General features: G+C 43.6%; 1 protein-coding gene and 1 long non-coding RNA gene across 2 annotated transcripts; one reads left to right on the forward strand and one right to left on the reverse strand.

Moving 5' to 3' along the window:
- Nucleotides 1–770: 770 nt before the first annotated feature.
- Nucleotides 771–9,561, reverse strand: SLC30A1 (solute carrier family 30 member 1). The gene is made up of 2 exons (XM_010299502.2): nt 8,717–9,561; nt 771–5,204 (listed from the first exon to the last, which is right to left on the reverse strand). The coding sequence occupies exons 1-2, from the start codon at nt 9,345–9,347 to the stop codon at nt 4,294–4,296; spliced, it is 1,542 nt and encodes a 513-aa protein (XP_010297804.2). The 5' UTR covers nt 9,348–9,561; the 3' UTR covers nt 771–4,293.
- Nucleotides 9,562–10,021: 460 nt separating this feature from the next.
- Nucleotides 10,022–22,936, forward strand: LOC142601100 (uncharacterized). Its single transcript, XR_012834701.1, has 3 exons — nt 10,022–10,136; nt 16,070–16,181; nt 22,683–22,936. It is a non-coding gene; the product is annotated as an uncharacterized LOC142601100 (long non-coding RNA).
- The last annotated feature ends 2,815 nt before the right edge of the window (nt 22,937–25,751 follow it).

The raw sequence follows: 25,751 nt of genomic DNA on the forward strand, positions 1-25,751 counted from the left end.
GCAGTGTTTAATAAACTCACATGGCCCAAGTTCAGAAGCAAACATCCATGCCAGTTTAGCTAAACTTGTTAACAAGTTTTAAGACACTCAGTGGGCTACTTTTTCTTTCTTTTAGAGAACAGGGAAAAGTACTAAATCCTGGAATTAAGATAGTAACAAACTGATAATATTTCTGCAGAAAATTTAGAAACACCACAGTACTCCTGATTTTAATACACCCATAAAATCTAGGTACCTTCAGTCATTCTTCAAAAGCCAGGCTGTACTGGCAGAAGCTTCGGACTCACTCCCGCAAGTAATTCCTTGCATGCAAGTACCTACTCGTCAGCCTGATGAAACTATTCACGAATACAGAAATTTACAGAACTGAGCCCTTGCCGTGACTTTTGGGGAGTCACAAGTTGGGGCTAGTTTTGTCTTTTACGTAACTACGTGTACATCCATACCAGATACCATGACACAGCAATAACAGATATTGCCAAAAGCCTGGAGTCGATGTTGAAAGCAATCGAGCTAAAATTGTAAGGGGTTCCACCGAAGCAATTTACTCTGTTAAAAACTAAATCTTCACAGTATGGTGGCCAGCCCACTGAGTGAGTTAGTTCTGCACTGCACCCTAAGTTGCAGATATAATCCAAGAAGTGATCCTAAAATAGCATGTTTCTGGATGAGACATGTACTAAGTGTAAAATATTTCACGCAATGATGTTTGGTATATCTCTGACACATTTAATCAGAAGCATAAACAATCTAGACACTGAAATACAAACTTATTTTTCCTTAAAATCAGTGTTCCATATTTTTTATTTTAAAAATTCAGGAATGTGATACACAATACAATTAGCTCCCCACCACTGCAGTGTTCACTTACATGAGATTCACTAGTTTCATGCTTTGTGGGAAAAAAAAAAAAAAAAGAAAAAAAAGAGACTGCACAGAGTTTTTGAATGCTCCCAGTATTCTGAAACGGTGATCTTCAGAACAAACCAAGCCTGTGCAACCACAGGTAGACCAGGTTAAAAAAAAATCAAGCTATATCACAAGCTAGCAGGCTACAGTTGGGTCTCATACAGCCAGAACAAACACAAAAATTGTGTTCCTGCTGCTGCACGGCCACCACCTTGACCTGACTGTATGATTTCAGGGAATTTACCATCGAGGGCTAAAGAGACTAAAGGACCTCCCTAACACCAGCTGGTGCTGCACATGCGACACAGCGCATGACAGAGAGGCCACGCAACTCCCCCTTCTGCCCCCATCATCATCATCACATCTGCATCCTGTCCTGATAATAAAAATAGTGTGGGGGAGAGCTTTTTGTCTTTTAAGCTAGCCATTGCCTGCAATGGACACAGAAATAGAAAAATATGACTTCTGGCACCAAAAAAAAAAAAAAAAAAAAAAGATTAAATAGTTACCGTGGAATTAGTGACTACAACTCCATCTATTCAGATGCATTCACTGAGACTGTTAACCAATGGTGGCAACTGTCAAGACTTAATAGTTGCTCTCTTTTTATAAGAGCAAGAGGAGAGAAGTCAGGCTTCTCAGTGCTACTACGGTTTGTCTTGTATTGTTGTTTTTTTTTAAATAAAGAGCAGTAGTTCTATGGCGCATTAGTGATATACAGCAGGACCTCAATAATTCGTACTGACTGAGACCAATTTTAAACTAGTGAGCAAAATAATGTGAAAATTTACCATAAAAAGCAAGGATACACATTTCCAAAAAAAACCCAGTACTTTGTTCATTTCAAAATTTACTTGGTTAATACTTTATAATATACTAGCAGTGGTAGCATATCTGCAAATGTAGTCTCATACAAGATCTCATTTAACAGTCAACTCTAGATCATATACAGGTAACAGAAAAAAAGAGTTAAGATAATTCAGACAAAACAAAAACATATATAAATACTATATTAACATATTTAAGTTAGTTTATGAGACTATACAACAAGCATAAACACAGAAAAAGGTGAACGATGCTGATGGCTGTGAAGCACCAACATCCCCAAGCTAGCGCAAAGCTGGACCGACCCATCCATGCACCGCAGCTTCCTGTGGACGCATCTGAGCAGCCAAGAGGCAAAATAACTGCAGGGTGCCGCGCTGCACCCAAGCTAACAAACCCTGTGAGAGGGAGCTCGCCCGGAACCAGACGGAGCTCCTCTACTTTTCCAATGCTTTGGCACATAGCATTTGGCCAACGCACTGGCATATGATACAGAGCTAGTCTGGCCCTGTAGACTGCACGGTTAAAACACAACACTGGTAATCCACCCATGGATAATCGAGAGTTGACTGCAATGCTCTGCTGAGAATTTGGGTAAGACCACTGACACGACCTGGGCCAATCCAGGTCCAACAAGCAGCAGACTCTTTTGAACTACTTAGGAGCAATTATCATACGAGACACATATTAGAAATGCAAACTAGCGAGGTGTTCTGTATCCGGAGGCAAAGCTACATTCCCTTCACTAACAAAACATTCTTTTTAAAAAAATCTACATTTAAATACTGTTAAAAACCTGAAAACCACAGCATCAAAGAATTTCATAAGGCCAAAGCTATCCTCAGTTCCCTCTGTTGTGCCTAGGTATTGCAATACATTTGTAGAAGAAGTAAATACCATGTAATTTAGTATCTTATACTCCTTCCACTGCCTTCCAGTAACACATCTCAGAGCTCTTCACACAAGAGTTAAGCCTCACAACACCCCTGTGAGGTAGGTATTATCCCCATTTCAAGACAGGGAAACTGAGGCAGAGTGTTTATCAGGTCCAGAGTCATAGAGCAAACAATGGAAGATCTGAGCTGCTTTCCAGTTTTGAGCATAGGAGCAGTCAATTAAATCACAAGACATTATTTCCCATACATAACTTGAGGGTAGATCAAAGGGGTCAGGGTTTTACATTAGATTTCTCGTATGCTTCATCTTCAACCCTCATCTAGTCTCTGCCAAATTCAGAGTACCTAGACCAGTTTCTCCTTTGTTAAGGTGTAAGTTGGCAGCATACTGTAACAGCTTCTGTAGAGCCAGTTGTCAGTTAACTGAGTTAACATTTTAAACCATAGATTCGGATATTTCGCAAGTGAAATTATGTGATACATAAACATCTCAAAGTGTGAAATACAGTGAATGAGATCCTACTCCCTGCCCAGCTTCCTCAAAAGTCAGTGGAAGGCTCCTGAGGACACGGCAGGGACCAGGACTGCAGTCACTGAAAGTGCTTACAGACACACTCAACTACCAGCAAAATGCACCACTGAATTACTTGTTATGGAGGCTACTGTCCATGCTTACAAGCATGAATCATACTGCCGGTGCTTGACAGACTTTCCCCAACAGAGCACTTATTGACATAACTAATCATTTTATCTTAGTAAACTGAGCGTCAGTTAAAAATGAAGCTCCAGCTCCTCATTCATAGCACTGTGAGTCAAGGATTCTTTAAAGACTTTTATGACCAGACACAACTTGGAAATAAGGAGAAACACCAGAAAATCCATAAAATATTAAAGTATGCGTTACTTTATCAGTCAGTCTCATGTCTTGATCACAGAGCAGTATACAGTAGCTTGAAGTTCCATTCTGATGGAAAAAAAAACCCCTTTCACATCTGATATTTTCACAAGCAGTTGATTTTAATTACCTCGCTACCTTACCAGAAAAAGTGGGGACAGTTTCTAACAATCACATGATGTTCTCTTTAAAATATGCTATATGATAAATCCATTAGAAAAGCCTTCACATTTATTATTATATAGGTCTAAGAAAAATATGTGAAACTGCAAAGTGGTTTCCAGTTTTAAGTAGTTATATCTTTAAAAACGTTCTATGAACTTTGGTTTCCTTAGGGCTTCTAAATAAACAATATATTAAAATATCTACAAATCAAATATTAAAGGAAAGAGTAGGTCCAAGAAACCTGTAACACAAATCGAGTTCCTACATGCTTATCCCTCAAATACCTTTTCACTGGAAAAAATATTTTAATTTGAAGCACAGCAAAAAGTGTCTCCGCTGAAATGTTGAAACTGGTTTTCTGAAGTTGTTACAGCATTGGTGCACTTTCTGTCTGTCTCAGTACAAAGTCAACACAAACACATTGTATCATGACAGTGACATTATGTTCTTTAAAACAAGCATTCTAGATTTAGCAGTATGACAAGAACAAGGACTTCAGCAATTACACTACTTGGCAAAATTGCATCTCAAACGTCTGTCTCTTCCTCTTGCAATATAGCTGTTGTCAAAGTCACCAAAACTCAGGTAGCACCATTCAGGGAGTTACAAAGATGATTCAAACTGCTCATTTTGATCGGTGTTTGCCTCAAGCTTAACTGAAGGGATGCTCTCCGACTTAGTCCTCCTAGTTTTCGGAAATTCAATGACAACTTCTGAACAAGAAATACTAAGCGACGAAGATTTTTCTGTCTTCTTTGTAGTACTATCTTCTCCTGTTCCGCAACACTGCTTCAAAGCACACTGAGTCCTGCAAGGAAACTCACATTTCCCTCTCCCTGATTCAGAGCCAACGCTGGCAAACTCAGGCTGAATGGTAGTTGCGTGAATCCCTTCGTCATGAAAGATCTCCTTTATGCGTTTTGCCACCATCATGTATGTGGAAGGGTCAGGACACTTTATGTGAGCGGTGCCAATGATCCTACTGCCTGCCAGCTGCCAAATGTGTAATTCATGGACTGCTTCAACTCCTTCAAGGGTACGCAATTTTGAGTTCAAAGAATGAACATCTATTTGTTTGGGAACAGTCTGTAGAAGTATAAGGGCTGACTCCCTAAGTAACGGGTAAGTTGTGTAAAGGAGTATACAAACCATAATCAAACAAAGGACGGGATCTAAATATAGCAACCAGCACGGACCAGCCACCGTAATGCTCTCTTGCTCAGACTTGTTTGCTCTGCCAAGCATTTGGGATAAAGTAGCATTTTCCATGCAATGATTATTGACGCATGGATTAAAGCAGGGCCCATCTTTGGGGCATGGATTCCACAACCCATAAAAGAGCAAGGCATTCACTACCACAATTACTGAACCTAAGGCATCTCCAAAAACATGCAGAAAAACTCCACGCATGTTAAGCTGTGCACTAGAGTCTTCTTCAACCTCCTCCACATCCAGAGAATAATGACCAGCGTTCCCGTTCACTTGTAGGTCAGTCATGTCATCTTTCATATCACCTGAGAAGAAAACAGGAAAATGATTAGGCATATGCTATAATACTATACATTAGTATAATTCCATATAAAATAGTAACCAACGTTAAGCTTGCCACATTGAGTACGAAACTGAAAAGCAAGCAATTCTACCCATAACACTTAGCAACATTTTCTCTGGCTGAGAAAGAGTCAGTTGTCCCAGTAAGTGATCTAAATAGTCTAGAAGGCCATCGTTGCTACTTGGAGCTTAAAGATGTAAAGTGGCAAAGTATGAAGATGACCGCATTTTAATTTATTCTACTGAAAAACTGTTTTCATGTTTTCCAGCTGTTTAACCATTTGATCACTCACTAGTCATTTCTTAAACAAAATGCAGAATTACAGAGCATGTATCAAAAAGCTGGTTAAGTAGCTAAGTAACTTACATTTGTTCCCTCTTTTGAAAAGCCAGAAGGCTAATCACATTGCTAAAAATCTCTCTTAAACCATAGGACTGCATTGCTATTCTATATTAAAATCTATGAGGCCAGGAGCTCAAAAGCTGTATGGATACAGCTTTATAGTAACTTCTTCTCAGGTTTAGTAGTTCATTTCCAAAAGACTTTTGAATTCAAGGAAAAGGAAGTTTTTCTGACATGGTGCATGGAGCCAGCAGAACTGTGAGAAACAATGAGCCAAACTTTCAGGTCTAAAATGCAGAATTTATCAGCAGTATTGACTACAGGACAGTGTAAGTTATCACTGAAGCTCTCAGAGGCTATGAACTAATGTTAGTTATATTTCAGAATACATAAAAACCACGGTTTTAGTACTTTCTTTTTTTTTTTAAGTGACATACAGCTGCTGAGTGACATAAAGCTGTAGATGCCCAAAGCCATATGTCATGGACCATGCAATGCATAAATGAACATTTTAGTGCCCTCCTTTGTCAAAACCACTCTGATATTACCACTCCATCACACTTTACTAGCTATATAGGAATAAATGCACACACCCTTACAGAGAAGAATGTTTTTTGAAAGAAAAACATCTTCCAATGTTCAAAATTAAAAGTAATTTATATGATTAACTTCCTGCTTTTCTTCAAAAGCTCTTCTTCAGAAAGAAAACTTACAGGCTTAAAGAAATGTAATAGGCACTGGCCACTGGCCTGACAAACTGAAACAAGGAGTTCTGACTGCTTCCGTGGTTATCCAGTTCAGAGCTTTGTAAACATTAACATGTTAGTATGACCTGCAGCTTCTGCCACTCTGCTCTCATGACTTGTGATTCTGTAATCATAAAGTGTCTACAAGTTCTTTCCTCTTTGAAGAGGGGGAGGGCTCCTATGAAGGTGGCTGAGCAGGTTAGTTCCAAGCCCCAGGCTCATAACCTCATGCATCACACCTCTGTCCTAAAGCTCCAGCTACATTTTCCACACAACTTCTAGGAGTTATGGAATACGGAACCTGTAACTTTCCAGAGAAAACAATAAATAAGAAGAAAATATCTTAGGTTACCGAGTTCAGACCTCAGGGTCAACGATGAGAGCAAGGAAAGAGGAATTTTTCTGACACTCTGCTGCGTACCAAGTACTCAGAGAAAAGATTTGGGAAGTTAGTAGACCTATCTATAAGGCTAGGTAACAGGAAAAATGGTTCCAGAAAGCACTTGAGATTTTTTAATGGCAAAAAGTTAAAATGTGTACATTTGAAATATGCTCATTTAAATCTAACTATAAACTGATGGCTTTACACAAAGTACATGCACAAAGATAGCCCCTAAGGCTATCACTAGCTTTCCACTCCCACCTTAGGAAACCAGGGTCTGCCCCTCTTTCTAATTTCAAATCTTGGTCATTTCCCTGGTCTTTACCTACACATCTTGCACCTTCTCACAAGTTTTCAAGCATCTTTACCTGTAAGATTTACATGGGTAAACTATGAATAACTTCATCCATTACATAATCATGACAGGGCATAGAAGGAAATACAAACTTATTTCAAAGTTTCACTGTAGCCAAAATTATGCCCTATTACCACCTAAACACCCACAACAAATTGTTATTGCCAGGAGGACATCCACGAGAAATTCCAGACAGGTTAGCTCAAAGCACTATACATTTTAATCCACACTATAAGTTAATCTTTATGTCTAGAACTAGTCCAGAACTTGGCTAAAAGCACACCTTTTCGCCATGTTTTACCATGCAAGAACAATTCACAAGCCAAGATATCTGTCAGATCAATGGTTAAGGGAATGTTACATTGTTTGAAAGTAATTATTAGGATAGCTTTGTTGGGACTAAACCAACATTAAGAGCTTATTATGTGGTCAAGAAAATGGTATACTATATTCAGAGGAACTTTCCTATCCTCCTGCAAAACCTGTCTTCTCAAAACCAACATGGAGTCAAAACACAACAGAGAGAGAGAGAAAGAAAGAGAGAGAAAGAGAGAAAAAAGAGAGAGAGAGAAACTGCTAAGTTTCTCAAATGTGTATTGGAACCTCTGACCACAGAAAAAACGAAACTGTAGCAAAGTTCACTCTGCTCAATTAAAGCTCAATTTAAGCTAAAACTGGTCTCCTGAAGTCACTCTGAAAATAAAGAAGAGATGTGGCTTCTGAAGACTGAAACCCCTTCCCTTCTGGTAACAGGGATGCCATGTAATTAGAGAAACGGCAATTATGCACCTTTTACTTGGCTTCAACCAAGTGACTTCAAAATAAAATATCCAGGCTTCTGGGTCCATTAAAAAAATAACCCAAGAAATTCCCTCCCACAAAATAGACAGTTTGATCACAATTGGGAAGGAAAGATTTTAAATTTATCTCTATGTGCAAGTGAGTGGGAAGGTGCATGCTTTAGAAAGCTAAAGAAAACAAATTCAAAGAAACCACACAGGTACTCTGACACCAGTGAGCTCCACATTCAGTGCCTATTGCATGACTTCCACAGTTCTGATTGGTATTTCCAAGACTTCATCCTATGAATACGGATGTCATGAAGAAGTACAATGTTACTGCGATGGAATATACTTCACTATGTTACATTCAGATTGAGATTAGCTTCTCAGGTAGCGAATAACCGACCCAATAGAGAGATCCAGCTGTCAGGACCAAGGTGTTGAGCTGCACTCTATTTGATGTGCAGCCAGTTCAGAAGTCATTAGGGCAATGTCTTGTGACAGCTTGTGTCGCTAGGCAAAAAACACTTGTCATGTGCCTTCCTTACCAGCACCAACTTTTTCCAAGGGAAACTGCTTTACCCTATAACTCTTCTACATTCTGACCTGTCTGCAAGACAGACACACAACTCGGGGCACTCCTTTTTGCACTCAAAGGAGAGGTGTGAGGTAGAAGTGCAACGGCCGTGTAGCCGAGAGCACTGCTAAGAAAGTTTCTTGCTCTTTCCCAGGAGGAAGGATGGGTGGTGCCCATGAAGCTTAGACCAGGTGGGAGCAGGATGCCCACCACCTTCCTCAAGGAAGGGGCTTCTCCTTCTCGCCTGACACCTCTATGCTGCGATGAGACAGAGGTGCCACAGGACTTACCTAGCTTCTCCTGGCTGACTCCGTTGGAGCTGCTGCAGTTCTCCACCAAGGTGCTGGTCTCCTCCCGGTGCAGTGCAGCTTCCCCATCCCCGGGTGGCTGTTCGGGCTTGGTGCCGCTGCGGGGGTGCTGCCTGCCGCTGTGCGAGTGTCCGTGGCCGTGGGAATGGCCGTGGCCCCCGACACCGTGGTGGTTGAAGAGGCAGAGCCCCAGCAGGTTGATGATGAGTCCCGCCACCCCAACGCCGATGACCACCAGCGGCTGCTGGATCTCATGGGGCTCCGTGAAGCGCTCAATGGCCTCCAGCAGGATGGTGAAGCAGAGGGCGGTGAGGAAGACGGCATTGACGAGGGCGCCCATCACCTCGGCCCGCACCCACCCAAAGGTGTTCTTCTTGGTGGCGCGGGTGCGCTGGGCAAAGCGCACGGCCACCAGCGCCACGACAAGGGCCATGACATCAGAGAGCATGTGGAAGGAGTCGGAGAGCATGGCCAGCGACGACGTGACCCTGCTCACCACCACCTCCACCACGAAGAAGAGGAAGGTGAGCGCCAGCATGCACAGCAGCCGCGCCCGCCGATTCTGCCACCACCGCGGCCCGCCCGGCCCCTTCGCCGCCATCCCCCCGCACATCGCGCCGGGGCAGCGGCTGCCGGCCCGGCCCGGCCCGGCGGAGGTGCGAGGAGAGCGGCCGGCGGTCGGCGCGGCTAGCGGTCCGCGGGCGCAGCGGAGCCCCGAGGACGAGCGCGGCCCCTTCCCCGTCGCCGGCGGCCCGGCCACCGCCGCTCCCTCCGCAGCCGCTGGGCGAGCAAACTTTGCACCCGAGCCCCCTCACTCTTTCCACACGGAACCCGAGCCGGCACGGCCACGCCCCCCCGCCCGCGCTCCATTGGCCACCGCCCCCCCCGCCCTGCGATGTCCGCCCGCCCCCGCCCCCCGCCTCGTCCGCTATTGGCCCGCGCGCCCTCGCGACAGGAGGCCCCGCCCCTCTGGTACCGCCCATTGGCCGCGGACGCCCCGCCCCGCCCCGCCTTGCCGGAGGAGGGGGGGCGGGGCCGCTGGTGACGTTTCGGGAGAGACGGCTTCGATTGGCTGAACCTGGTGGCTTCCCCCCACCTCCCCCGCCCACTGCCCCGCAAGTCCCGCCCCGCGCCGAGCGGGACTCGTGCAAAAGGTGCGTTTCACACGGCCCCGGCCCGGCGCGTTCGGGGGCGGGGCTCCCCCTGCGGGCCGGGTGGGAGAAGGGCCCGCTCCGCGGTGGGGGGTCGCTCGGGGGCGGGGCGGGGGGGCTTTGTGACGTCACGCGGGGGCCGTTAGGGTCAGCACCGGCCGCCGGTCGTGGCGCAGGGCTCTGCCGTCGGGGGCCGGGGCAGGAGCTGTGAGGGCCCAGCCAGCCGTCCCCTCCGGCCGGCGCGGCAGGAGGTGAGCCCCGGGAGCTGGCCAGCGCCGCCGGCGGCCGCGGGGCCCGGGTGGGTGTGCGGGGGGGGGCGGAAAGCTCCGCGCCGGCATCGCGAAACCCGTGTGTCGGGGAGGTGCCCGAGGAGGGGTCGCGGCGGGGGCCTGGCTGCTGCCCCCTCGCCCCCGGGCAGCCTTGCCCAGGCCCGGGCCCAGGCCGGCCTGCCTCTGTCCGTGCTGAAGCCCTGGCTTTCACGGGAGGGTGTTCTGTGCCTGTTGGGTTCCAAACGCGAGCGGGAGGCGCGCCGGCCTTGCAGCTCCTGAGGCACCAGGAACGGCCTTTCCTCGCCACGGCCCCTCCTCCTGCCTGCTTGGAGCGGGGGAAGGAACCAGCCACCAGCCCGCAAACTGCACGAACTGAGCAGCCAGCCCCAGCTGTCAGATCAATGGGACCATTTTCCAGCTGCTGCACACGCCACAGTACATCCCAACAGCCATTTCTTACCGCCTTTCTAACTCCTGGTTCTGTTTGAGGTTTGGCCTTTCCGCAGGGAGATTTCTGTTTCATTTTTCTCCTGTTTGTGCCACCGAGGGCTGTAGGATGAGGGATGAGGCAATAGTAACTGATGAGGAGTTAAAAGATTTGGAGAGAAGAAAGTAATTTTGCTTGAGGAAGTTTTGAAAAGCCGTAACTTAACAAAATACATAAATGCTAAGAAGTCGGTCCTAGATACTATTTGTTTTATTAAACTTGTAGTTAAAAAAGGAAAGGGAAAGCGAATATTTTGAGACATCCAGAAAAATCACAAAAATGTAGTCACAAAAAAGCAAATTGCAAACATTACAAAAGGCAGAGTTGACCTCTTTCTTTGCTTGCTGTGTTCCAGGGAGCCAACAAACATGGCAGCAAGAGAGAGAGTATCCAAGAATATGAGCAGAAAATGGAGAGAGCGGAAACATACAGCCATAGCTATAGCTATAGGGGTGTAGCTGTGTGTATGCACATATAGAGGCAGTAAGAAAACCAGTGCCCTGAAAAGGAAGATCTAGCAAGAATGAAAAGCCTGTTGCTATACTTGGAGATTCCGAAGGGCTCATGATTGAGGGTTCCTGACAGCTGGAGTTGGACAGCCAGTCTCATTTCATGAGTAAAATGGCAGAAGGTGATCATACTTCCACAAGAAAAGAGTTACCAACAAGCATGACCGAGACCAGTAGTTCAGGACAGGCTGCCCCTGTCACAGGGACCTGTGACCCTGAACCCTGTTTTCTGTGAGATTGTTCATATGTCAAAATCTAGGTCTGTTATGTTTTTAGTTTAGCGGTTGGAACCCATATGGAATGCTTTAATGATCATCGTAAAGAGTACTGTAAGAGAGTCAGTAATTAGATTGCTATAACATTCTTCTCATCTACTTGGCTTCCCATATGCCATAATATCATTTAATAAGATGTTGTAAATAATCAGGAAGCTGACCAACAATTATACTGAAATGGAACATGCCCAAATTTAGGATATATGGGTCAAAGAAACTGGTACAGCTCCAACCTTTTCTAATTCCGGCAGGTGGGGCGGGTTGTCATTTTACAGGGATTGGTGTTAATCTGGTGGAATTTAGCTAGGAAGGGAGGACTTCAGGAATTACTGAAACTGTTAGTTGGTTGCCGCTGTGATGTCATCATATTTTTCTTGATTAAAAGTACTCAGGCCCCTCCTGAGTGAAATAAACGGTATCAGTATCAGTACCACCCTTATGAATAAAACTTAACTGGCATTGAACATAAAGTGTGTCAAGAGCTTTGACTGACTTACAGGAGCTGGGTTATGGCTTTTTTGGCTTCTTTCTTGGTATGTAAACAATGTCTGCATCAATTTGTGATCCTTCTAACATTTCTTCACCATGAGACTTCCCAATCTGCTCAGGGATACCATACCGCTGGTCAATTTACTGCTGTCTTCCCTTTACAGGATGGTATGTTCTTGATCCTGCCCTTGTCCAGGGTTAGCTTTTCTTCCTACCATACCAGGCTGAATACCAAATTCCTCTTGGGGCCAAAAGCCACAATATATGGACCATATACCTCAGGGGGCTGGGGGAAGTAACAGTGGTTCCTCAGGTCTTCTGCTGCTCCCTGATGAATAGGGCTGGGTGTATAGTCTTGTCCTACGGGACCCAGCAGCCACCATTGTCTTTGTTGGCTTCAAATACAGGGATTTAGATGAATAATCCCCTGTGGCAGCCCAGCCCTGCTGCCGGACGTGGCAGGCATAGACTGGCAGCTGGACCACACAAGAGTTCACGTCGCTACCTCTTCCCCAGCCTCTCTCATAAACCAGAGTGCTCTACACTGCTGTTCCCAGGCTTTTCTATTGTATTACCATACAAAGAAGAACAGGGAGAGTTCCTAAATTTAGGGCTGTCCATCTGGCAACGTTATAAATTTTAAGATTAATGGGAAGGTGACTGATAAAGGTACTTAATGAATCCTTAAATGGTGTGTTACAGGAGAACATTTTGTTCCCGCTTATGCTGTTGAGGAGAATGCTATGTCTTCAAAGTAGGGAGGACTCCAGGATTTTTTTGGGGGTTTGTTTTTTGTTTTTTTTTTAGGCTTCCAGGCATTGTTTTTGACTCACCCAGTTCTTTCGCGGCTTAGTTTCCGGTCCGCACGTGTGGAACAACCAGTCTCCAAATCTGTTTACCTACTGTAAATACTCCGTGTTTTGAGGGGAGAAGTCACTCTGAATCTCCAGCATGCAGCTTCATACCACCCCAGAACTGGGTGACAAGATAGAGAAAGGCTAAACAGAAAGCTGCTGCTTGTCGCCTGTTCTGAGGTAAAACGTTCTGCACCAAGTGCTGCTGAGCTTTCTTAAGTCAGCTGAGCACTGTGGGAATAGGACTTTGGTTGGGAGATTCACTATTACTCAGCATGTTTGCTGAGTGAATAGAGTCACTGCTTTTTCCTTTGAATTTCTGCTCAAGTTTGCAAGTGGAGAGATCTTCGCCACGGAGGGCTCTTCATCGCTCTGTGCCTTTCCGCTTGGAAAAGGTGAAACCCTGTCTATAAACCGCTAACGCAGTCACGTATTACAGAGCACACTGCCTCCTTTAACACCTAACTTGTTCCCTTTCTGTGCAGTCATCAGACCTGTCTGCTTTTAATAAAGGCTTGTGGGACTTTGGCAAACATGACTCCATCTGTCTGTTCCACTTCAAGACTGTCAGTGTTCATTTTAGGCTGCATTTCTTGCAGGCAATGTCTCTCTCTGGTAGCTGTCCTTACAAGCTTTCTTCAAATTAGATCCAGTCAGCAACACCAAAGCCAACAGAAGCTTTCACTGTCCAGTTACCTACATAAACAAGTTTGTTCCTTGAAATGAAAAACAATCCAAATGAAGAGTGAATATTATTGTTCGCATAGCTCCACATCAAATTCATGGTTCTATCCTGATTCAGGAAAGCAGCTTTATCAAGGAAAGGGCTTAAACATGTGTTTGCAGTTAATTAGAAGGCCGCCTTGGAACAGAGGCGAGTTAAACATGTGCTTACATGCTTTTGTTTGTGACCTGTGAAAAAAGACTATAGCTGTAATTGGCATTATGATAGGGAATGAAGAAGATCTTGCTCTATAATGAGATTTCTTCTCCTAGCTGGTTACCCTGTCTGTGAAACCTGGGCACTTTGGAAGTTAGTGGCAGAACTCCAGACAAGTTGAGGGGGTCAGGGTATCACCTGCTAGACTTCTTCTGAACCTTGCAAAGCAGATTAGAAAAACCACTTCTTTCCCTTCCATATCTTTTCTCTCCCTAATAAAGAAACAACTGGTTTTAAAATATGCCTTTCTTATCTCCAGTTTTGATCCTTTCTTTCTAGGTTAGTTATTTTGCTTTCTTACTATCAAGCCATTCATTTGATCCAATAGCATTTGGCAGCCTGCAACTGCTTCATAACTTCTGGCACAACTAACTGCACAGCCAATCTATAACTGTTTTTAATAACATGATTTTTTTTTTTTTTTTTTTTTGGTGGACTTAAGAGCATTTTCTGGCTATTTTGGTTACTACTTTGCTTCTAGTACAACTAGCATTTTCTTAAAATTCACGACTAGGCAGGCAAAATAGTTGCTGTAATCAGCTGCGAAGTTAATACTAATAAGGTATTAGTTAGAGCTAATACCTTATTCAGCCGATACTCAACTGGATCCTACTAGAAAAATCACCACCATATTAATCATTAAAGGAAAAAAAAAGTCAGAAAAAATGTGGTGTTATTCACTTCTGCACACAGCACGGTTCTCTGCTGGAAGGATACAGTGATTCAACAGGGATGGGAAAATTTTGTAAATATGGAATTCAGGGAATGAAAAAATGTCTTTGCAGCTGATTGGTTGGTAACATTTTTAATTATTACTGAAATAAATTACCCTTCATATGACATTTTAAATACATCGTATTGTTAAGCTCTGCCTTTTATTATCTTAGAAAGAACATGAGATCGCTAGCTCTAATCTAAGCCAATCTTCATGGACCTCTGGCAATATCTGTGAATCAACGGGTGTTTGCTGAGGACAGACACAGAGAGAGGGAGATATGCTAATCATTGTGGCGCCTGCTCCACCTACCTACAATATCAGGCCCTGTCAGAGAACATACAATATTTTCTGGCATCAAAGTTGGTTATTTGGGGGCATAGGCTTCCACTGTCGCTATGGAATACTGGATTTCATTGGTGTAGGATTTCTAAAGGTCTCTTGGTGGAAGAAAGTTGCTCAGGTCCTTCGAGGTAAGTCCCTAGAAGTCCCTACAAGAACAGCTAATACTGCAGGGAAAATCATAAACGTGCATGTTCTGGCATTAGAAAAGTCAGTTCAAAACTAGTTCAACAAGTGCAGCTTTGAAGCGTGTGAGGCTGCAGAATGCCTCTGTGTAATGCTGCCAAAGAAGAAATGCCCTGTGAAGGCACATTTTGCCCTGAGAAATTGGGCCACGCTGGTACACCTCCGTGCCTTCTGGGAGCTCAGTGGCATCAAGGGCACACTGTGCAGAGATCTGATTTCAGTCCCAGGGACTGCACTGGGCAATGTAAGAACTTAGTACGAGACCAGTATTGGTTCAGAAGAGGAAGATCCCCAGGCAAACTGGAATGAAAACCATCACGCTGGCTGTGTATACAGAGCTCACCGGGCTGTTCCTGGAACAGCCACGAGCGCAGGATATGGCACATCCTATAGTTTCTGCGCTGCGAGACAGGCCCGCCTGCAGCATGGCAAACAGCCTGGTGGCACAGGACTTGTAGGGCATGCTCGGGCATGGGGGCCCCCACTCTGACCTAGCACCAGCAGGTCTGGTCTGGAGGGCAGCCGCAGGCTCACCCTCAGCGGGCAAGCCGGGTACGCCTGGTGTTTCCAGCCAGCTCATCTACCCACATCTCTGCTGGTCCTGCTGCCACGACGCACATCAGGCAAGAACTGCATCCATCTGTCTTGATGACACAATGTCTTTTTTATGTAAAGTCCTTTGCCTGAGCTCTAGCATGCTCATCAGTTTACCATTTATATATTAGATATTAATTGTATCAGCTTGAGATGGATTAATTTCCCTTTATTAGACAGATGGATATATCTGTGTAAAAATGGTGTAAAAACACCATTTATTTTGCTGCTTGAAGTGTTTTCGTTAGATCCTGTTTAGGTCTGTAAGTGCTGCTAATAGCTGTTTATCAGCCAGTAACCAAGCTCATGACCAAGACTGCCCTTTCTAAGCTGCAGGTGTTTAGAAAGAAGTCATTCTAGCAAACGGTGTCGTATAATTAATGCCATCTACTAAAAGCAAGTTTGCACCCACTATAAACATGTTCTGCAGATAAGCGTTTTGGGACCTGTTTGAAAAGCATCTTTGCCCAGACCAGAAGTAACATTTTTTTCAGTCCTGATCTTTTAACATTGCCTCTCCCCAGAGCTGATGCTGTGGTTTGGAATGTGCTGTGATCCTGACTGTCAGACCTGCTGGACACTGCTCCTTTCCCCAGGCATCAAACATGGCCTGCACAAAAGGATGGGGAGATGAAGGTCTGTGCTATGTCTCATCACCTCTTTTCTTTTCAAGGATCAATTGTATTTGATGTTTGTCAAATCATATCCCAAGACAGTAAGCATAAACATGTTAACTTTATGTTATGTAACTAAGTCTATTAATTTTTAGAACTGCCTTCCATGGAGGCTGTTTTGCGGTCAGCTTAAGCCGGTCCAACTTAAAGCTGATGCCAAAAAGGGCAGTCACATTTCCCCTTCCAAAATGACATTCCTGCCCCCAGCCAGGCCTCAGATTTAGAAATTAGGGCATGTGATGCCATGAGGGGCATCAGCTCTGCCTGCCAGTGCAACCAAAACCAAATTCTTTTTCTTCAGCATTAATTTTCAGCCAATGCAGCAAGTTAATGCTTTTTACCTAGGGCTGGAGGATTGCTAGAGCTGACATGGAGGACCATGTGATTAGGGCAGGGAAAAGTGTGTGTCCGTACACTGGCAACAGCTCATAGCTGCTGATGGTGATCGTGAAACCGCAGCCTCGACTGGACAATAAGGGAGGGATTCATGCCTGGGAATTGGTAGCTGACACACAAACATCTTTGGATCACGAGTGAGTCTCCCTTTAGAGTCAGCAGAGATCTGATCAGCTTTGTCAGTGGGAGCCTGCAATGTGGTTTATCTCCTCCTACAGTGGTATGTACTTGATTAGATGAATCCCATCCTTAGAGTGCCCAGTTCTGTTGTTGGCTATAAAGAAAGCCTGATGTGAATAGCTCAGAGATTAGGTCAAGGGCTAATGAGGCGACTTCTGTCCCCAAGTGTTAGTTCTGCCCATTATGAGAAAAGTATTTTTCTTATTTGTACATTAAAGCATGAGTTAAGTGAATTATTTAATGCCACAAACTGAATAATGTCAAAAGGAAGAGTAGAATCCAATGGCCTGTCCTGCCAATACTAATGCTTATACCAACATACTAGAAATGTGATGTTCAAAGCTGTGTCTCCAAGCTAAAATTCACAGGTGTAGAGGAGGTGTTTTGATTTAATCAAAACACCTGGGCAGCCAACAGTTCTCTTAGAAGCAAACAGGAGTGGTGGCTGCTGTTGGAAAGCAGGTCATTTATGTAGGTGATTAAGCATGGAGGAGTCTCACTTCAGGCATCAGTTTTCAAAAACCCTTCATCTAAATCTTAGAAGCTAATTCTATACAGTTCATTAGGGATAGCTATTTGCATAGTGAAATAGCGACTGTGAATATTGCTTCTTGAAAGCTTTATTTGTGTTGACCTGCTTTATAGCTAGCCAGATGTTTCTGTCCTAATGTTTGGGAAAACAAAAGTTCACATCAGCATGGGTGGATTAAATGATGTGCCACAGTAACTGCAGAGCCAATGGAGGGAACCCGTTTCTATCACTGCTAAGATGACAAAGCAATTACTAAATACAGCAGTTACCGTGGCTGTCCCAGGAAGGACTCGTCCATCAAGTTTCCAAGTAATCTGTTTGTGAAATACATGCTCCATCGACCTTATTGACTAACAATGTATATTATCTAGTTAGTTAACAGTGGGGATAAAGGTCTTTTTCCTGCCATATGTCAAGCTCTTGTGCAAAAAGCTACAGGTAAACTGTGTATAACCTTAGGATCGTGAACGGTGCCAACTTAAGTTCTAGAAATATGCTTATTCAGTTTTTATTAGTCACATATAGTAGTCATATTTTGTGCCTTTGCTAATTAGATAAACAAGAGCCTATCTGTTTCTTGGAAATTTCCCTATAGGAAGATATTCTGCTTGTAAAAAAGGGAATATGTAAATAAGCAAAATATATGCTTATTTGATGAGCGATGTCACGGCACACCAGTGTTGTTAATGCACTGGTACGTGCATTTTATATCACTGTAGTGATATAAAATCACTATAAGCACTATCAAAATACATATATATATAGACACTAACCATCAAAAATCGGTGAATTAGTAGATCTTTTTCAAGCTGGTCTTCAGAGCTTCAATGCTTGTTAATAATGATAGCCAACACCTTTATGTCTAAAGGGAAAAATGTTTCCCACATGGTATTTCAGATTCCTGGAGACTTGATTGCAACCTATAAGCACACAGAAAGGCAGCTGATAGCGTTTGTGTGTTCATGTTTCCACGAGGAGTTGTAACAGGCTGGGCTGACATAGTCCTCCGTGGGAGGCAACCATACAGTGTATTTCCCTCCAGGACACTCTGTGGGTGAACATGGAATCGGCCTCTCCTGAAATGTTCGGTATGGTGGCATGTGGGCAACACGTAGGCTGGAAAGTGTTATGGGAGAAGAGGAACTGCTTGATCTCTGTCATTATAATTCACCATGGTCATGGTTTCCCGGCATTGACTCTGGGCGGACCTAGCAGTCGGGGCAGCTGGCATGCTGTGGCAGTGCTACGTGGCCCAGCGCTTCCCACCAGGGCACATAGCAGGACTGGGTCTGCTCTTTATTGAGGTGATTCATCCTAGCCCCACATACCATAGTGTCCTCCTGACCTCCTTAGTATTTCCTTCACCCCCGTAACTGTGTCACATAGCCTGTTTGTGCTGGCTGGGATGATAACACAGGTCCCTGCACATGGACATCCCTCTCTGGCAGCCAAAACCCACCTAATCCAGGTGTCACCTGGATGTCACCTAATCCAGCCACGGGTCAAAAAGTGAGTGTTGATCCCTTATCACATTAAGAAGCCCCCTCAGGGTTGCCCAAAAGGCAGAGCCACGGGCAGTGAAGGGAGCTGCAGGCAGTGCTGAGTCCTGGGCCCCGGCCAGGCGCTCAGCCCTCCTTGCTCCTGCCCTGGGTAGAGCACAACCGGTTACAGAGCTTGGAGCTCAGTGCCGTGTCCTCTGATTGATGTGCCCCAGTGTAACCCCAAACTCGGAGCCAGCTCAGTTTCATGATTCTGTATTATCTGCACGCGTGCTTGGGGACCCTCTTGCCCGTAGCAAGCTGACAGGAGCAGCAACACTGCAACCAGCTCCTCATACTCTCTCCTGTACAGCTGTTTATCTGGGAGAGATGGAGCCTGTAAAGGGGAATGGTTGCCTCCAGCTTTTCATTTCAAGACGCCCTGCACAGCCTTTGGGTGTGCCTGAATGCCATTATCTGCAAAGTCTGCATGCAGCCTGCTGAAGCCATTGAGGTGGCAAAGCAGCTAATAATTAAACCTACTTTTTCGGTTTTACTGCTGGGGAAATGCTTCTGTAGCAAAGCACTAAGTAGAATACAATACTCCTTTTACATCAAAAGAAAGTCCAGATACCCAAGGTAAACACTGGTCTGCATTTAGCATGCTCATTTCTGTGCTGCTATCTGCTTCCCCTGACAGTTTCAGTGAGATCAGTGAGTTCTTCAGCCCTCTTAACAATTCTCGGGGTTGTTGCTCTTAAAGTGAAAAGGGGAAATAGTTGCATTTCGAAGATGGTCTCAGTTTGGGAAATTTCAAATGACCACAAATGTAGCATAAACTGTGCACGGGCATCTATTTGCACACAATCTTGGTAATTACAAATGCAGTCATCTTCCCTCTCAGTGACTGTTAGAGGCATCATCAGTTTAGTGTACGCATGTGTGCACACACAGAGCAGATGCAGTTCAGGAGGCAGGTTAAGAGCAAGGATCCCTGCCTTCCTAAGTTGTGGGAAGACACTGTTGGCTGTCTGATGCTGGAGAGTAGTATAGTGGTCAAACAAACAATGTAATATTCTGGGCTTTATTTGTTCCAGTAATAAAAAACAGTGTGACTGAAAAATACAAAGGAAATGAAGCAGACAGAAAAGATGGAGCAAAGACAGCAAGAGGGAAAAAAAAATCAAAAGCAAATAATAGGCAGAGTTAGTTTTTTCTACTAATTCTAAAGTTCTTGCTTCCTTCTGCCAGCCTCACTTAATTGTGGGACAGTGGGGGCAGTTCCTACAGGTTTGTCTTTAGCTAAAATGACTTATTAATAAGACATATTGTTTGTAATAGACATAAGTGTATCACTTTGTAAAAACATTCTTCTTCAGGAAGTAATAAAACACTTGCTCAGTTTAAGGTCTGTCCTCAAGTGTTTTTACTGGATGGGTGTTATACTCATGTGGCTTTATTCTGCTGAATCATCCCCAGGGAGAGCAGAAATGAGGGATGATGGGGAAAGAGGTTTGGAAACAAATAAACACTAAATCAAAAAGGCAGGACTTTGTATGCAACCCAGGCCACAATAGCATCAATGGCTCCCACAGGGCCAAGATTCCTCCTGCATTTACAATCAAAGGACAAAGCCTAATAATCTTGCTCTAGCTTTGCATACTTCAGCAACTTTTCCTCAGTTGTTTGCAAACCTCTCAGTTCATCAGTGTCTGACATAAGGCAGATGTCTCCCAGAGCTGCTGAGCACCCACACCATCGTCCCTCTGATGTCACCCAGGCCTGAAATGTAAAAGACTCAGCAGGGGAGTGGGGGAAATGCATTTATCTGGAGGTTTTAGTAGGATAGTTCTTAGTAGGATATATTTTGCCAAAAAGGACAGGTTTCTTTGGGAATCCCCTGCCCTTCACAGATGCTTTAAGGGAGATGAAAGAAAAATGTGCAGATAATCGCAAGGAGAAGTTCTCAAGTTATTGCTCAAAGGTTCATCATTTGGAGCTGTAGCATTGATACAACTTTACACCCTGACTCAGAAATTCTCACATCGGACTCCTGCCTAAATTGTGTACTGTCTTTTTGAAATCTAGCCAGCAGTGATGGAAGGGTTTCAGGTCATGGGGAAGCCATCTCATTCCTCAGTATCTTAGCCCTGCAGTCTGGCTATTCCCCTGGTTGCCCGTGTCTTCTGGCAAGAGCAGCCACAATCGCTCAGGTCCAGATATGGGGAATGTTTCAGAAGCAGATAAATAAAACATTAATGAGGATCAATATGAGACAATATCCAGAAGTAAAGTGCTGCAAAGAGATGACCCTAAAACAACAGCTGAAGTGGTCAATGGACTTTTTATTATAATAATTGGCCCAAATTTTGCAAAAAAGTTTCCCCGTAACTCACAGAGGAAGAAGTGATTGTGAAATGGGTCCTAAATGAGAATTCTCATTTATAACACATACCTTGCAAAGGCAATTACATGGAAATCCTTTGCTTTCAACAATGCTGAATTAGGGTTAATGTTTCTACCATCCCAGACAAATGATAATGAAACCCCAAGTAGCTGTAAATAAACTACTGTTGTTTAAACAGCCGCTCTCACTCCCGTGCCAAAGGACAATTAGCTCAGGCAAAATAAAAAAAGGGGAAAAGATATCAAATATTATCAGTTGATACCTCCTCAGTAATCTATAGAAAATTACCTAACATTATCTTTCCTCTTTTTTGAAGAAGTAACCACTTCCTAAAACAAATAAGTAACACTACTTTGAGCAACCTCAGTGAGAAAGCAGAGCACCAAGTGCATATGGAGACAGGCTCACCCTGCTAATTCTGAGTGAACTTCCTCTCCTGTGAAAGGAGGAAGTCAGGCTACTGGGCTGTCAATCAGAAGGCCGGTATTAAAGTAATAAAATTAGAAGGGGAGATGTTGCCACACAGAGATTTCCAGTTTGCCTAGTGGCCTGCATTGGTGTGTTGTGAAGGACCCGATAGCTGTGCAAAGACAATATATCAGCGTGGGTTTGTTTCTACTAGCTACATGCTTAAAACAAACCAAAAAAATTCACTGCCAGATAATGCAAGTCCCAAATATGAGTTTCCTTAGAATAACAACCAGGTTGAGAAACGTCTAGTGTTCTTTTCATGCATCTCTTATTATTTATTATTTACCAAGGGCAGGAAGGGACCTCACTGGTAATCAGGGGTCTTAAATGTGTTGCACGCACAACACATGTAGGGACGTGTGCTGCTGGAGCTGAAACCGGGCAGGATGATTTACAGCACGATAAGGAATTCTCCTGGCGTTAAAGAAGTGAGTGGCTACTATTCTTCCAGGCTGAGTCACCAGGGAGAATGAGCCTGTAAATGGGGGAAGAGACTAATTGTTTTGCGTTTGGTTACTAAAAAGAAGAGTGGAAGACAATTCTGTGTTTCAGCATATGCTGAAAGCTGTCCTTACTACTGCAAGGATTTGATTTTATTCGGTGCTTTTCTTGTTGATGCTTTTGATTTTATGTAAGAGAAAAATTGGTGATTTTACTGTAGGATCACTAAAAAATATTCATTCACAGCCGGATACTGGATTAGGACTAAAGCTGACAGCATCTCTGATAGTACATGTTTGTACGTGATAATAATAAATCCATGCAAAACATACAGAGTTTTTCTCCAACTTTGTACCAATGCCAATTGGTTACATGCAGTATGTCTTTACATGTCCACTGATAATACCAAAGTTATGAAGAGTTAAATAGCATTATTCATTATGCAGCATGTGCAGATCTGAAAGTACTTCACCACAGCAAAGTAATTTCTTCAATCTCACTTTACAAAGGTGATGATATTTTTTTTATTATTTGATTTTCTTTTTTTTTTTTTTTTAGAAAGTTGGCTGTTTGCCCAAGCTAAAGATGTGGAGAAACATCTTGGTAAGGGGTGCAGGGGCAGGACCTGGAGCAAGCCTTTAGAAATAATTCCCATTTCTGACAGAGTTTTGCATGCAACTGAGGCAATGCAGATATGGCAGGCCACATGCAAACAAGGCAAATCATTGCAATAATGCTGAGCTTAGAATAGACCTCTGTAACAAGTGCTATTTCACTTCCAGACAGTGGCTTTGAAGATAGAATCTAAACTTTTTTTAAAAAAAAAAAAAGGATTAAAAAAGCAAGCGACCATTAGAACATCTGGTCAATTTGAGCCAGGCTCTAGGATTTTATGTAAGAAATTACTGCAGAGCCAGATTTGAAAACAGAACTCACGGTTACTGCCTGGCACAAACCCAAGGCTGAGTTCCCTGGCTGGACTTTGCCATTCGGTTGAGCTCATTCCCTGGAGCACAAGCAGAGGACCACGCTTCCAAGGCCGTGATTAACTCACTGCTTCTTGCCAACACTTAACTGTCTGGTTTGCACCCATGGCCATGCCAGCAGCAAGTGCAAATTAGCAGCAGTTACAAGATGAGTCTGCCATGGATTCTTTTAGCCAGAACGTGAGATGGCAAAATGAACACAGAAGGAGGTTAAAAACATGCACAAGTGAAGGCTGTGGTTGTTCGTACACGAATTCTGTTCTAAGCCTCTGAAATACGGTTTCCAGGGCTCTGCCCAGAGAAAATCCCTGAACTTAGGCAATGCAGGGTCTAGGTTTCAGTTCCTTACTTAAGATCATTAACTAGAAAATATAGTTTCATGCCCTTTCCCCTTTTGATAATACATTGAGCTCCGCTGAATGTGGCATTGCACAGAGGTGAGGTCCCCCTGTAGCCTCCAGTTTCATCTTGAGACCTTGAGCACTGAGACAGGAATTTACCTTTGAAAAAGAATGGGAAATTTAGAGCAGGGAATTTTACTCATTGCATCTTACGCAGAGATTTAGTGACACGTTCTTGGTTGCTCACCTGTATTCATCACATTGCTGCTCTGTGCCCATCGCATTGCTGAAGTTGACTAAATTAAGATCAGTGAAAAATGTTCTTACACCTGATGAGAGTGAGGCCCCAGTGTGCCTTGCAGGCAGATGGATCCCTATGACTGCATGATACAGTAGCAGTTCTCTGATCACACTTGTCCCTCTGGAAACCGGCACAATGGTGAGATTTTCCTAGCTTTCAGTTCACCTGGGGAGAAATATTTAAAATGTGCCCTAAAGGTAAGTCTGTAATAATTCTCATAAAAATATGTTATTTTTCCAATCAACTGAATACTTCCTTGATGATACCATTTTTTTTAATGCTAATGCTTCCTCCTGCTTTTAGTTGCAACCACAAAGTACTTATAATCCAGTCCAAGGTAATTATATGGATCATTGCCATCCGAGGTATTTGCTTCATCTCCCAGGAAATCACCATGTGTCATGATCTGCCATTTGCCCTGATGGTTTTGTTTATGTTATCATCCAGGTCTCAGAAAGTCCATATTATCTTTCCCTAGTGGCATCTAAAGATTGATTAGTAGTCGTCAGAAAAGACTCTACATGGCAATTAGCACCAGAGTCGGTCAGTGACTTTAACACTTGCATTTGTCAGGAAGGATTTTCTAAACTTCCTGGATGACCTAAACAGCCATCTAGCTCTGGGGACACTGAAGTATTCCCTGATGGTCTAGGAAGAGCTGAGAGGTCAGGTAGATAATACTGCTTTTCTGTGCAATTGGATGTGCAGAAAAAAATGCATTCCCTGTTCCCTAATACTACGTACAACTGCGGAGAGGTTTGTGCAATGCTCAAGCTTGCCAGAGGGCTATGGATGCAAATTCTTGTCAAAGAAAGTCTGATTTGGTAGAAGCCGAGATGAAGAGCTCTACCTAAAGTGGCTTGTCTTTACTTGTGTTGAGGAAGATGGATGGTTTGTTCCTGCTGTGCCTTTGGCAGTGCTCTTCCTCCCCAAATAGCAAACAAGTGTGAGTATTTACAAATGTCTAGTCTGTCTAATGCTAATGAAGTTGAAGTCCAGCCAAAAGTTCACTGAATTTGAAGGAAAGCTTGTCATTGGCTTTACTGGGCTTCTGTTGTGTCCTTGGGACTTCAACTGAGACAAACGTGCAAAAATTTGTATTATGCATACACTTGCTTCCGCTGACCTTGCAAGAGCAGGACCTGCTAAAAGAGCTGATTAAACAGTAAAAAAGTATTTAGCAGCTATCTTTGCAAATAAAAAAGTTTTTCAGATTAGTATGAATAATGGGAAAAAAATTACTAGCTCTAGCCAAGTATTCAAGCACCTGCTTAAGTACCTGCCCTATTCCTCATAAATCTGCATGTTGCATTAATTTTACCACAAAGAACTACATATGAAAGTTGATAGCAGAAGCTGCGTTATTGGTTATTACTCGCTGCATGTCATGTCCAAGTCAGAGTTTCAGTTGCCAAGGAAGTAGACATAATGCACTGAGACCAATAATATATTCACAGTAGAGAACAATGCAGTAATAACTGGGCCCACAAGTTACCTCTGCTTGAACCAGGTAGCCCAGCAACAAGCATCATCCATCAGTCAGGAATTAAACCAGTCAAAAATGAAAGTTAACTAGCCAAAAGTTTTCATAAATATGTTTTCTTACCCAGAAAGAGCCTACATTGAAAAATAAGACTATCTGGAGCTAGCTAATTCTAGGTATCTCCGTGGCCGTTCTTTTTGCTTTATATCATAAAACTCTGGCACGAGTTCATTTTGTAGCATACAAAGGATTTTTTTTTCCAACAAAGCTTCATGCTTTCATGGCAGCTGAGCCTCAGAAATGCACTTGGCCTTCAAAATAAATAATATGTCAGATAGAGGCGTTGTTGCCTCTTGTGTAGTAACTTCTCAGCATTGCTGATCTGGCTGAAAGCAAGATTAAATGGAAAGGCAGTATAACAATATGTGGCGTTACGCTATCAGTCTGTGGAGCTTTTTAAAATTGTAAAGATTAATATTTAACTTTCAGCTAACTTTTAAGGTAAATATATAAATA

Source organism: Balearica regulorum, chromosome 3, assembly GCF_011004875.1.
Source record: "Balearica regulorum gibbericeps isolate bBalReg1 chromosome 3, bBalReg1.pri, whole genome shotgun sequence".
Classification (NCBI taxonomy): Eukaryota; Metazoa; Chordata; class Aves; order Gruiformes; family Gruidae; genus Balearica; species Balearica regulorum.